This window comes from Triticum dicoccoides, chromosome 7B (assembly GCF_002162155.2).
Source record: "Triticum dicoccoides isolate Atlit2015 ecotype Zavitan chromosome 7B, WEW_v2.0, whole genome shotgun sequence".
Taxonomy (NCBI): Eukaryota; Viridiplantae; Streptophyta; class Magnoliopsida; order Poales; family Poaceae; genus Triticum; species Triticum dicoccoides.
Genome location: NC_041393.1, coordinates 85,446,057 through 85,459,621, shown reverse-complemented (window position 1 = coordinate 85,459,621; position 13,565 = coordinate 85,446,057). Strand labels below are relative to the sequence as shown.

Here is a 13,565-nt window from a genome sequence, read left to right as displayed (position 1 = left end):
GAAGGTACGATGCAGCACAAAGGAATGCAATTTACCAAATTTCAATCACTTTGAGAAGCCCTGGCAGGTAGTAATAGGCGCTACCGCTCAAGGCGCAGCGATGGCGAGCCGAGACACCTCCCTGGCTGGCTAGTAATGAAAAGTGGGCATTGCGAGCCATAAGCAATGAGATCATTCAGACCACGAACGTCTAGTTGATGGCCATATCATGACCGAAAGATAGTAGTGATTTTCCAGCCGACAACCATATGAACCATACATAGCAGCAAGCATCCAGCGAACGAGTATATAAATTAAAGATTGAAAATAAAATTCATGAGGTGTCACCGGGAATAGAACCTACACCCCACAAAGTAAAACCTACCACCAGCGACAGGACTACCGAGCAAAGAAATTCTGTAGTTCTAATGAAACCAAGATCTTAAGCCCAGAGAGCCCTTTAAACTGAACCAAAACCAGTAAACCTGCAAATCAATTAACATCACAAGAGGCAATCTGTTAGCAAAATCCATTAATTTGATATCAATTGTATTAGTGCCATTACTTGCACAATAGATATCGAATGAAGCGGAAGTCACTCAAAATCAGCACAAGTGCATAATAAAAGTGAGCAGTCCATCACCTGCAATATAGAACATACTTGGAGAGGGAGATGCCCAGGACGCAAGGAGGGGAGAAGAGAAGCAAAAGTCACTCAATCAGCACAAGTGCATAATAAAAGCCAACAGCCCATCACCTGCAATATAGAACGTACCTGGAGAGAAAAATGCCTAGGACGCAAGGAGGGGAGAATAGAAGGTGAGGAGGAGGGGCACGACTGCTACCTGTCGATTTGTGTGGCTCCAAAGGGTCGCTCACCTCCAGCCCTCGCGTAAGCTGCCATGGCACTATCCAGATCGATTGAAGAAACTCGAATGGCCGCCATCTGCCCACCCCAGACTCTCATGTCTACACGATCCTGCCAGACTCTTCTTCTCCATGGAGGTCACAGCCGTTCCACAGGCTGCTGCTACCATTCCAGGCGCCGCCCCACAGGCCGCTGCTACCCTTCCAGGCGCCCCACGCCCGCCAGGCCCCCATCGACGGATCCAGGCCGTCAACTTCCACCTTAACCCAACCCCTGCTCCCCAGCAGCTCAAGCCCACCGCGACGAAGCCGCCGCATGGGAGGGAGAGGACGACGAGGATGTGGAGGCGCGAAGATGCCCGCAACCTGCAGCTGACCCGGTTGGATCGAGAACTTGCGGCCCCGCTGCTGCACCTTGAGCACCAATGCCGGCGGCGGCAGGAGAAGAGGCGGAGGTCGCGGAGAGGAGGTGGTGTCACGAGGAAGACGCGGGTTAGGTAACGGGCTTGCTTGCTCCAACCGCTCACCAGCAAAGGGCCACATGATCGGGCCCAGGCGTCATCGACAGAGGCTAGGCAGCGACTGAGGTGAAAACAAACTAGATTTGCAAAGCCTGGACACGTGGATGGCCTGAGAATGGCTACTACCCTTTCATCATTTATATGTTCAATGTAGTTGTATGGACACCGCAAAGAAAACATGATATCCTGTGTTTGTTTGGTTTGTGAACAACTTTGCCAAAGGTTGCCACATCTAAGGTTAGACAAATTTGACCAACTTAGGTGATTGTTTGGTTCAAACCACACTTTAGGCAGGCCACACCACGGCCCCACATGGCATACACCTTACACATAAAAAGTGTGGCAGGAGTCCCTTAGGCTTGCCAACTACTCTCATTTTAATGAACTAACCTTAAGTAAGCTTCAAAAAATGTGTCGCAAGATGTGACAATACAACCCTATGTTAACAGCACGTCCACATGTTCTATCGTGTACCATTTCCCTTTACCATGTCCCACTCTCACGTGTCCGGGTTCCATCACTTTGCCATAGGGGAACAAGCATCGAGACATGATCTAACGTGTACAGTTTTCAGAAGGTTTTGGAATCGAACACGTGTATCTGCGTCTTTCCCTTGGTGGGTGCACGTCAACATCGGAGAAAGCGATTTTCTTAAGAAACCCGTAGCTGAAGAGAAAAGGGTTTGAATTTGTGACTAGTGCTTCTCCCTGGAACGAAAAGGCCAGCAATAAAAAGACCAGAGGGACAGGTGGCGGCCACGCCGGAACCCGAAAAGGCTCCGTGGCTTTGAAAAAAAAGGAAAAAGTCCAAAACAAACCCTGAGCTCGTAGGCTCTAGCTAAATCGAACCCCCAACTCACAATCCCCGAAATTGACACTCTGAACTCATTAATCCTAGTCTAAATCGAACCCTGAGTGCCCTTCCCAAACAGGGATTGCTGACGTGGCTAGTAGCAGCCGGGATTGCTAATTTTTTTGGTGGAAAGTGAGAGAGATGGCTGGTTCGGTGCATAGAAAGGTGGCCCGGCCCACTTCGAGAGCCCATCCAACGAAGCAGTCGAGGAGGCACCCCCCCTGTATTCTTCTCTGCTCCCGCGGCGGCAATGGCGGCAGGCGGGTGATCGACGGCGGCGGCGATGATCTAGCCGGCGCGCGACGGCGAGCGACGGGCTAAGGTATGTGCGCGACGTTCTCCTCCTCTTGGCACAGTTTTTTTTACCTTTGCACACAACATTAGGGTTAGGGTTTTAGGCGGGGATTTGCAGTATTTTGTGGAGGGAAAGGAATGATTTTTATGTGAATAGGGTATGTTTTTTGTATTTGAATTGTGAGTTGGGGTTCGTAGTAGTAGTGCGGGCAAGTGATATTTTTCTGTTTATTTTAGTTTCATCATGGATCCGACGGAGATATTGAACGTGAGATTCCATTTTGGTGGCGAGTTCATCAGTATGGGGCCAAGTTTGCAATATGTTGGGGGAGGATGATGAGATGTTAGAGATTGAGAGGGATAAGTTGTCACTGCAAGAGGTGAAAGGGCGTCTGAAAGATCATATGCAGTTGAAGGAATCAATGAAATTTTATTTTGAGATACCTGGGAAATCAATGGCAGATGGCTTGATGTTTCTGAATGATGACAGTAAATGTGTCCAAATGGGAGAGTACACTGATGTGGGAGGAGTAGCTGACATATATGTTGAGTATCATGGAGAGGAGGATAGTGAGCATAGTAGCAGTGGGAGTGATTTTGAAAATGATGAGATGATGGAGGTACTTGATGCTGATGATGAACCTGACATTGTCATCACAGCAGAGCATGTTATGGTTCCTAATGATACTGGTGTGATCACTCAAGTAATTTGCAGTCTAGTTAAGCCAGTTCATGGAAGAAGAAGGCAAGTGGATGCAGAGCAAGTGGATGCAGAGTAAGTGGAAGCAGAGCAAGTTGAATCAGAGCAAGTGGTAGGAAGCTCCCAGCTTCCAGTTTCCCATGTGTTAAATCCAACTCAAGCATCAAGTGAAGCACCAATTGCTGAAGATTCAGTTAGTGAGTCTGATTCAGACCCTGAATATGAGCCACACAGTGAGGACAGTGGGGAAAATTCAGAAGTTGTGGAGCTAAGAAGGCATGCTAGAAAATTTAAGAAGAAGATGAGAGACACCAAGAGTTGGATTCAGAGAGATTCCACAGCTCCAGCTCCAGTTGAGCTCATTGCAAATATGGAGGAACAAATAGAAGCAGATGAGAAAGATTGGGCCTATGATTCATCTGATGAGGATTACTCATATGATGAAGATTCTGATGGACAAGTGGTGAGGAGGAAGAGCCAGTTTCCTAGATACAATAATGACACAGAGATTCCACACTTCAGCTTGACAATGGTGTTCAGAAGCAAGAACCAGTTGGTGAAAGCACTAAAGAGGTATGGCATTGCCACCAAAAGAAGCATTCAATTTCTTAAGTCTGAGTCAGATAGAGTTAGGGCCAAGTGTGGATGGCCTGGTTGCCCTTGGCTGCTTTATGCTGCCAAAACCTCAAGAACCAGCAATTTCCAGATCATTACCTTCAATGATGAGCACCATTGTGCACAGAATAGAGAGAACAAATTAGTGACTGCAAAAGTAATTGCCCAAAGGTATGAGCATTTTATTGTAGCAAATCCAATGTGGAAGATTGAGAGCATGAAGGCAACAGTGCTTCAGGACATGTTTGTAGATGTATCCACTTCTAAGTGCAAGCATGCAAAGAAGATTGTGATGGACAAGTTAAAGGGAGGCATGAAAAATGAGTACACGAGGGTATTTGATTACCAGCTGGAGTTGCTCATGTGGTTATTTTCAGTTATCTGGTCTCCCATGCTCTCATGCAATAACTGCTATCTATAAGTGTGGAAAGAAAGTGGAAGATTATATTGCTCCTTGTTACTTTGCTGATACCTTCAACAAAATATATGAGCATTGTTTAGAGCCAGTAGAAGGTGAAGAAATGTGGCCAATTTCTGAGAAGCCTAGGCCAGAAGCTCCAGACTATGTCAATGCAAGAATGCCAGGCAGGCCAAAGAAGAATGACAGGAGGAGGGAAGAGACTGAGAAACCTAAGCCTACCAACAAAATGAGCAAGCATGGCACTGTAATTACTTGCTCACTCTGCAATAATCCTGGCCACAACAAGGGAAGTTGCAAGAAAAACCCAGAGAGAGGCAAGAAGAGGAATGCACATCTTGTGAGGACTACCAAAAAAAGCAAGGCATCAAAGGTAATTCAGTTCATGCAATTTAACATGATTTGTAAGGCATCAGAGGTAATTCAGTTCATGCAATTTAACATTATTTCTTGACTTGTAGCATCCTGGAGCAAGTGCAGCAACAAGTGCAAGTGCAGTTGGTACCCAAGTGCAAGCAAGATCAAGTGCAGCTCCTGCCCCCCAAGCTACATCATTTGCAACAGCAAGAGGTACTGCAGTTGGTGCCCAAGCAAGATCAAGTGGAGTAGCTACTGGCCCTGCAAGAACATCCACATTTAAGCCACCAAGAAATACATCTACAAGTTCACAAGCTGGGCCATCTACAAGTTCCACAAAGAAGAGGAAGAGAGCCCCTGCATCTTCAATACCAAGCTTTCAGTACTTCACTGCTAGTGGCAATGTGTAATCTTGCTTAGTTTCTAGTGTTGCAAACATTAATGCTATGTTTATAATCCAGTGTACTGTTGCAAACCTGAAAGTGCACCAGCTTTTGTAACATTTGCAAACATGGATTTGATGTTGCAGATGCTATCTAGTACTTATGAAGCCAGAGATATTTGCTCTAATTCTTGATGTCAGCTGCTATGTACCTATGATGCTATCTATTTCATTTAGTTATCTATTTACAATGCCAGCAAAATTTCAAGTCCAATTGACAGAAATAGCATACATTCCAAATGGCAGCAAATATACCAGTCAAATTGACAGAATTATATAGCTTGATTTTCATTGACTGCCAGAACACATGTTCATACATAACAACCCAGATCACAAATTCCATTACAAACCATTGCATACTAACTTCAAAATGACTACAGTGCATACTAACTTCACTTGCCAAACTGACATTCGGTACACTAGCATTTTCCCAACAACTACACCCACCACAAACACAATGAAAACCATCACCACATTCCTATATTTCCCCTTCATTGCTTCCAGCTCTACATTCCTCTCCTTTAACTCAAGCTCAAGAGCCATAACCCTTGATGCATCATGTCCAGGCATAAGCACATTTGGGCACTCCTCTTCAGTCTGAACCACAGATCTTTGACCCTTTAGCCTCCACACCTCATCTCTCAAATCTCCAATCAAGTCACTAAAAAACTTAGGCAAAGGATCATCATGCCACTCCACATAGCCACATCCACCATGCTATTCAACAAAAACGAGGCAAGAACAAGAAATCAATCAATTTCAGACAAAACCAACAAATGAGCAGAAGAGAATGGATATGAGCACTCAAATTGGGGCTCACCATTGCATCTACGCACGCGTAGTACCTCCTGCCAGGATTTTGACGGCTCCATGAGATCCATCTCGGCGCCTTCCGTGGCTGTCTGCAGTGGCACAACTTCGGCGGCTCGTACGCCATTGGGCTTGGGCTCTCCCTGTAAGCGACCGGAGACCTCGAATCCATGTCCCTCCTTCCACTGGCGCGACGGAAGCCGGGGGCGGAAGAAGGCCCGGAAGTCCATGACATCGCGGCGCCGCCGCTCTGCGCCCCGTCGCCCCTGCCGCCGCCGTGCTCTGCGCCCGTCTCCCCTGCCGCCGCTAACCCTAGCTTCTCCCTCCCCAAATTTCCCAGTCTAGCGCCGTGCTCTGCTTCAGTAACCACTGGCTGGCCCACAAGTAAGGTCAATCCCGGTTGACTAATGCCACGTCAGCGTTTTTCCCACTAAAACACACTCAGGGTTCGATTTAGACCAGGATTAGTGAGTTCAGAGTGTCAATTTCGGGGATTGTGAGTTGGGGGTTCGATTTAGCTAGAGCCTACAAGTTCAGGGTTTGTTTTGGAAAACCCAAACACCTACAAACCCAAAGTGATTGAGCATCACTAAAGAGATTGTTCCTGTGTGGAACCGACGCTTGTTACCTTTGAGGATTGTGTATCCTCTAGACGGTTAGGCATCATGGTCTGAGCATCTAAGGGGAATTGTGGATTGCTGAGTGACCAAGTCTGTGAAGGTTTGGATGTCACCTGTGAAGACTTACCACGAGTGTTGGGCGAGGTCTGTGTGACCTTAGCTCAAGGATAATGTGGTGAGGACTGTGTGTCCTCGAGTTTAAATACTCAGCCACTCCAACCAGACGTACGACTGTCACAGCAGTTGGAACTAGTCTACCAAATCATTATCTTCACCAAGCCTACTGGTTCTATTTCTTCAACCCTTTCATTTCCTCATTCATGTGTTAATGAACCTGATCATTACTGTTTGAAGACTTTGACTGAAGACTTTCTCTATTTCCTCAATCCAATTTCTTCAGTCACACTGTCTTCAACCTGCCTATCCTGTGTTTACGCTACTTGTGCTCTATGTTTGTTTTTCATATCATCATGATGACTATGATGTTACTTTGTTATGCTTACACTTGAGTACTTATTCCGCTGCTGGTTGTTCGTGACTTAGGAATTTCCTCACCCTGAAATTCCTTAGTGATGAATTTGTAAAAATCGCCTATTCACCCCCCCTCTAGTCGACTTAACACACTTTCAATAACAAAAAATGAGCAAAAGAAAAGCAACTGTAAATCTATCGATGATCCAGCACTGACATATGCTTTTGTCACTAAATCTTCTACAACACACTAATATGCAAGAATACCAAATGCACAAAACCATCTCATACCAAGTGAAGATAATATGCCGAAGAAAGTAGGGACCAACCAAAGTTACTACGCACATAACAAACTTTGCTCGTCTATGGAACAAAATATACTTCGTCATTTATATGGGCATAGTATAGTACTGCACAAGTAGCAAAAAACCAAGCACCAAGAATCTCCTGGATAAACAACAGAAATAACCAAGAAGCACTCACTTTTCAATTCCATGGACCAAAAAAATATAATTGTGCATGCAGAAAAATTGAACTCCCATGCATTCCAAAACTGACCACATTATGAATCCATTTTCAGATGAGGAGCACCAATAAATATTCCTAGTGAAGTATCATCACAGAAATGGTGATGGTAAGTGGAAAAGACAAAGACTGCACAATTGTAATCTACGAAAAACTGGAGCAACTAAATTTCAAAGATCGATGATAGTGCAAATGACATATTATATATGCCATCTTGAAAACCATCCAGATAAATGATAACTAGTTGTTTTGCCTATCAAGAAAAATCTAAATGAGAGGTTATGATATCAGATTCACTGATTGCAAAAAGCATGGAAGGTACGATGCAACACAAAGGAATGCAATTTACCAAATTTCAATCACTTTGAGAAGCCCTGGCAGGTAGTAATAGGCGCTACCGCTCGCGGCGCAGCGATGGCGAGCCGAGACACCTCCCTGGCTGGCTAGTAATGAAAAGTGGGCATTGCGAGCCATAAGCAATGAGATCATTCAGACCACGAGCGTCTAGTTGACGGCCATATCATGACCGAAAGATAGTAGTGATTTTCCAGCCGACAACCATATGAACCATACATAGCAGCAAGCATCCAGCGAACGAGTATATAAATTAAAGATTGAAAATAAAATTCATGAGGTGTCACCGGGAATAGAACCTACACCCCACAAAGTAAAACCTGCCACCAGCGATAGGACTACCGAGCAAAGAAATTCTGTAGTTCTAATGAAACCAAGATCTTAAGCCCAGAGAGCCCTTTAAACTGAACCAAAACCAGTAAACCTGCAAATCAATTAACATCACAAGAGGCAATCTGTTAGCAAAATCCATTAATTTGATATCAATTGTATTAGTGCCATTACTTGCACAATAGATATCGAATGAAGCGGAAGTCACTCAAAATCAGCACAAGTGCATAATAAAAGTGAGCAGTCCATCACCTGCAATATAGAACATACTTGGAGAGGGAGATGCCCAGGACGCAAGGAGGGGAGAAGAGAAGCGAAAGTCACTCAATCAGCACAAGTGCATAATAAAAGCCAACAGCCCATCACCTGCAATATAGAACGTACTTGGAGAGAAAAATGCCCAGGACGCAAGGAGGGGAGAATAGAAGGTGAGGAGGAGGGGCACGACTGCTACCTGTCGATTTGTGTGGCTCCAAAGGGTCGCTCACCTCCAGCCCTCGCGTAAGCTGCCATGGCACTATCCAGATCGATTGAAGAAACTCGAATGGCCGCCATCTGCCCACCCCAGACTCTCATGTCTACACGATCCTGCCAGACTCTTCTTCTCCATGGAGGTCACAGCCGTTCCACAGGCCGCTGCTACCCTTCCAGGCGCCGCCCCACAGGCCGCTGCTACCCTTCCAGGCGCCCCACGCCCGCCAGGCCCCCATCGACGGATCCAGGCCGTCAACTTCCACCTTAACCCAACCCCTGCTCCCCAGCAGCTCAAGCCCACCGCGACGAAGCCGCCGCATGGGAGGGAGAGGACGACGAGGATGTGGAGGCGCGAAGATGCCCGCAACCTGCAGCTGACCCGGCTGGATCGAGAACTTGCGGCCCCGCTGCTGCACCTTGAGCACCAATGCCGGCGGCGGCAGGAGAAGAGGCGGAGGTCGCGGAGAGGAGGTGGTGTCACGAGGAAGACACGGGGTAGGTAACGGGCTTGCTTGCTCCAACCGCTCACCAGCAAAGGGCCACATGATCGGGCCCAGGCGTCATCGACAGAGGCTAGGCAGCGACTGAGGTGAAAACAAACTAGATTTGCAAAGCCTGGACACGTGGATGGCCTGAGAATGGCTACTACCCTTTCATCATTTATATGTTCAATGTAGTTGTATGGACACCGCAAAGAAAACATGATATCATGTGTTTGTTTGGTTTGTGAACAACTTTGCCAAATGTTGCCACATCTAAGGTTAGACAAATTTGACCAACTTAGGTGATTGTTTGGTTCAAACCACACTTTAGGCAGGCCACACCACGGCCCCACATGGCATACACATTACACATAAAAAGTGTGGCAGGAGTCCCTTAGGCTTGCCAACTACTTTCATTTTAATGAACTAACCTTAAGTAAGCTTCAAAAAATGTGTCGCAAGATGTGACAATACAACCCTATGTTAATAGCACGTCCACATGTTCTATCGTGTACCATTTCCCTTTACCATGTCCCACTCTCACGTGTCCGGGTTCCATCACTTTGCCATAGGGGAACAAGCATCGAGACATGATCTAACGTGTACAGTTTTCAGAAGGTTTTGGAATCAAACACGTGTATCCGCGTCTTTCCCTTGGTTGGTGCACGTCAACATCGGAGAAAGCGATTTTCTTAAGAAAACCGTAGCTGAAGAGAAAAGGGTTTGAATTTGTGACTAGTGCTTCTCCCTGAAACGAAAAGGCCAGCAATAAAAAGACCGGAGGGACAGGTGGCGGCCACGCCCGAACCCGAAAAGGCTCCGTGGCTTTGAAAAAAAAAAGCTCCGTGCGTTGCACTCAAAAGTGGTGGGGCCTTTGGCCGACCTGACGGCGTGTCGTCGTGTTGGGTCGACTCGAATATCCCACCACGCCACGCCATCGGATTCCCGACTCCCCTCTCCGCCTCCCTCACCGATCTCGCCTCGCCAAGCCCACCAACCGGCTCACGCCGCATCGCATCGCGATCCAGCGTTCCTCTCGAGCCTTCCCATCCAGAGCCCTCCCAAACCCCTCCGCCGACCCCCCGAGCCCCCGCCCGCCGCCGCCGCCGCCGCGCCGGAGATGGTGTACATCGGCGCGCACGGCGTGGAGACGCTGAAGCGCTACAGGTACAGCGGCCAGGACCACTCGGTGGTGGCCAAGTACGTGCTGCAGCCCTTCTGGAGCCGCTGCGTCACCCTCTTCCCGCTCTGGATGCCGTGAGTCCCCCATCCTCCCCCTCCTCCTCCTCCTCCCTACTTACTGGTTAGAGTAGATGGCTGTGGTTTTAGTCAGTCATTGGAGATTAGATGCGCTGAAGAGGGTCGAATTTGTGGGTTGGGGAACGGGGGTGACGCGTCACAAGCTTGCTTTGAAGGAACATTTGAAGAGAGGCAGGCACTTAACTTAATGAGAGGCAGGTTAATATGACTGAAGCCTTGAGGGTATCTCAAACTCCCTAACTGTTTGGATTGGCAATTTGTTTGTGTATTACTGTGACTCATCAGGCTGTCAGTGGGCAGTGCTTTGCATGCCAGTTGCTCCAAACACAGTAACTTAATGAGAGGCAGGCTAATATGACTGAAGCCTTCACAAACTCCCTAAACTGAAAGGATTGACAATTTGTCTGTATATTACTGTTTTAACTTGTTAGGTGTCATCAGTGGTTTGCCATGTCAGTTACTCTGAACAAAGGAAGTGTAGTTACATGCCTGCCTACTGTAGAGTGTGACATCTCTTTACCTCATTACCTGTAAATTATACTATGATTTTTTGATTAACTTGTATGAAAAATGGCCAAGTGATTGGGCTTGAACAATGGGTGACCAATCAAACTTGATATTCCTGTTTTCATCTTAAAGATTAATAACTAGCAAGATTGATCTTAGACCTTTTTTTGTTCTTGAACACGCATCGAAACACTGTCTTTCATATTAGAAGACGAACACCCAAATGGAGCAAAAGCTACACAACCACCATGTGAAAAATGTTTGGAGCCTGCCAACCTCCACTGATCTTCCTCGCTGAAGATCTTGTTTACTAGGTCCTGGCAGTAAGGGTACTCGTTAACACACACATTTCTTTGCTGCCATAGTCTCTACATCGTTAGGATGGTCAGAGAACTGAGATCTTACACCTTCTTGGTGCTACATATCAACATTCTATAATCCAAGGAAATAGATTTGTAGTCTTGTGCAAACAGAAAATAAATGCTTTCAATTTTTATTCTTTTCACCAGAGCTCTTGAACTAATTTATAATTTTCCACGTTTGCATGTATCGACCAACGTATAGACCAAACATGGTAAGAGATTGATCAGTAAATTGTCAATTCTTCCTTCGGTCCATTTCATTTGGAGCAATCTGTGGTGATCCTTTCCATTTTCAGATCACACTCATGGGATTTATGTTTCTACTTACATCTTCGCTGCTTAGCTATGTGAGTATCTTGCTTAATTTATTTTTTTGTTATTTTGGAGAGCTGTTAAGTATGTTGCGACTAATATCCCGACGTTATCACCTTATGATGCATTCCACATTTTATGTAAATGTCTTGTTTTCCACTTATGACTCTAATTTCACAGATTTATTCACCCCACCTTGACACAGCTCCCCCTCGGTGGGTCCATCTTGCCCATGGAATACTTCTCTTCTTGTACCAGGTGTGTGAAACCGAGTTTGAGATTCCAAAACTCTTCCTTGTTCTGATCTTTATGGCATCTCCTGTATGGTTGGTAAAGAGCATTATTTTGCTTAAGCAAGAGTGTTCCTTGTGATAATTTCTGTAATACTTGTTTTTTTGCCTATCCGCTGGTTTAATTTCTTACTATGACATGACCTGTACAATCTATGGTAAACAAGGAATTTGCTGTTCTGTTAACATTACAATTATGTATTCCTGTCTGATTTTTGAGAAAAGACCCATAGGCCGTAGCCACCTAATGTTATAAGTGTAATTTCACTAAGTGGTTGAATCTAGAGCTTTAGGCCAAATACTTTTTTTTTCTGAAAAAGGCTTTCGCCCTGCTTTATATATAAAGCAAAGATCCACAGTGCCCGGTACAACCGCACTCACCCATCACAAACACACACACGCACTCGAGGCAGGATACATAGGACATAGGTGCTGAGCGCAGCAACACACACCCTAGCACTACAAGAGCCGCCGGGAGCTTCATCCGAAGAAGTGAAGCCGCATATGACGAACCGTGGGCTCCAAGGCGGTGCCTTCAGGAAGGATACGGCACCGGAGCGTCGCCACCGCCCGATCCGAGGATCAGAGTTTCCCCTGGAGCACCACGACGGGCAGTGATAGCCGCGGCGACGCCTTCAAGAAGGGAGCAATCTTCGCCGTCGCCAGTCCGTCCGAAGATAGAGTAGGTTTTCACCCCGGCCAACATTCACCGCCACCGAACGCCACACCCCGGCTACCACGCCGCCCACACAGCCGTGATAGCCGGGCAACACCGAGGCACGAGCTCTGCCCATGAGCACCGCGCCACCACCACCAGGGCCACCGCCCCGGAATCCAAGACCTTGACACCAAGTCCCCCGCGCCCCACCGCTACCTCCACTGCAGAGACGGGCGGAAAGGATCCGCCTTTCACACCCCTGGCCGGTCCCAACGCCGAGACCCAATAGGCCGGCCACAACAAGCCTCCATCGAGCCATCCTGCTACACCGGGCGCGAGACGAGCGCAGTCCTGCCGCCGGGCGCGAGACAAGCGTAGTCCTGCTGCCGGGCGCGAGATGAGCCGGTCCTGCTGCCGGGCGCGAGACGAGCTCGGTCCTACGTCACCGGGTGCGAGACGGATGATGGACCGCAGCCGGGAGAAGGCCAGCCCTCCGGTGAGAGAAGCGAACGGACTCCGAGGAGAGGGGTCGAAGGCCGATACAGGCAGCCTACAGACGGGCCGACGCTAGAAAAATCTGGCCGCCGCCGCAATCAACCTGCCACCACCGCCGCCAGCAGCAGCAGCTAGCGCGCTGCCGTGGGCCACGGTCATGGCCACGACCACACCAGGTCGCAGCCCGCCCCTGCGTCGCCCGACGCCCACACGCCTGCCAGACCAAAATGGTGCTGAACGGGGTCGCCGCCGCCAAGCACGCATCACCGTCCCGGACACCAGCCAAGGCCACACCGCTGCCACGGACGACCACCGCCGCACCCCACGGCGCCGTCCGCAGTCCTCGCAGCCCGCAGCCCGCGTCGCGACGCAGCTAGATCTGGCAGAGCTGCGTTGACCCGCACCATCCGCCGCCACTGGCCGCCCAGCACGCTCCGCCACCACGACGCCCGTCGCGCAGCCGGCAAGAAGCCGTCGCCGCACAGCTCCGGCTCCCTGCCGTCGCCACGTCGCAGCGCCCGCCGCCAGCGCCACACCCCAGCCCGGCCGCCCCGTCCCGCATCAGGGCCC

General features: G+C 48.2%; 1 protein-coding gene across 2 annotated transcripts in view; it reads left to right on the top strand.

The window, feature by feature from the left end:
• The first annotated feature begins 10,041 nt into the window (after positions 1–10,041).
• The window catches only part of LOC119337067 (choline/ethanolaminephosphotransferase 1-like), a 10,355-nt gene continuing 6,831 nt past the window's right edge, over positions 10,042–13,565 (top strand). The window contains exons 1-4 of one of the 2 annotated variants that reach the window (XM_037609178.1): positions 10,109–10,368; positions 11,443–11,452; positions 11,537–11,587; positions 11,733–11,810. In XM_037609178.1, coding sequence (XP_037465075.1) covers positions 10,232–10,368; positions 11,443–11,452; positions 11,537–11,587; positions 11,733–11,810 — 276 coding nt within the window. In that variant the 5' untranslated portion in view covers positions 10,109–10,231. Of the gene's footprint in view, positions 10,369–11,442; positions 11,453–11,536; positions 11,588–11,732; positions 11,811–13,565 lie in introns of both variants that reach the window. The other variant, XM_037609179.1, reaches the window with a different exon arrangement.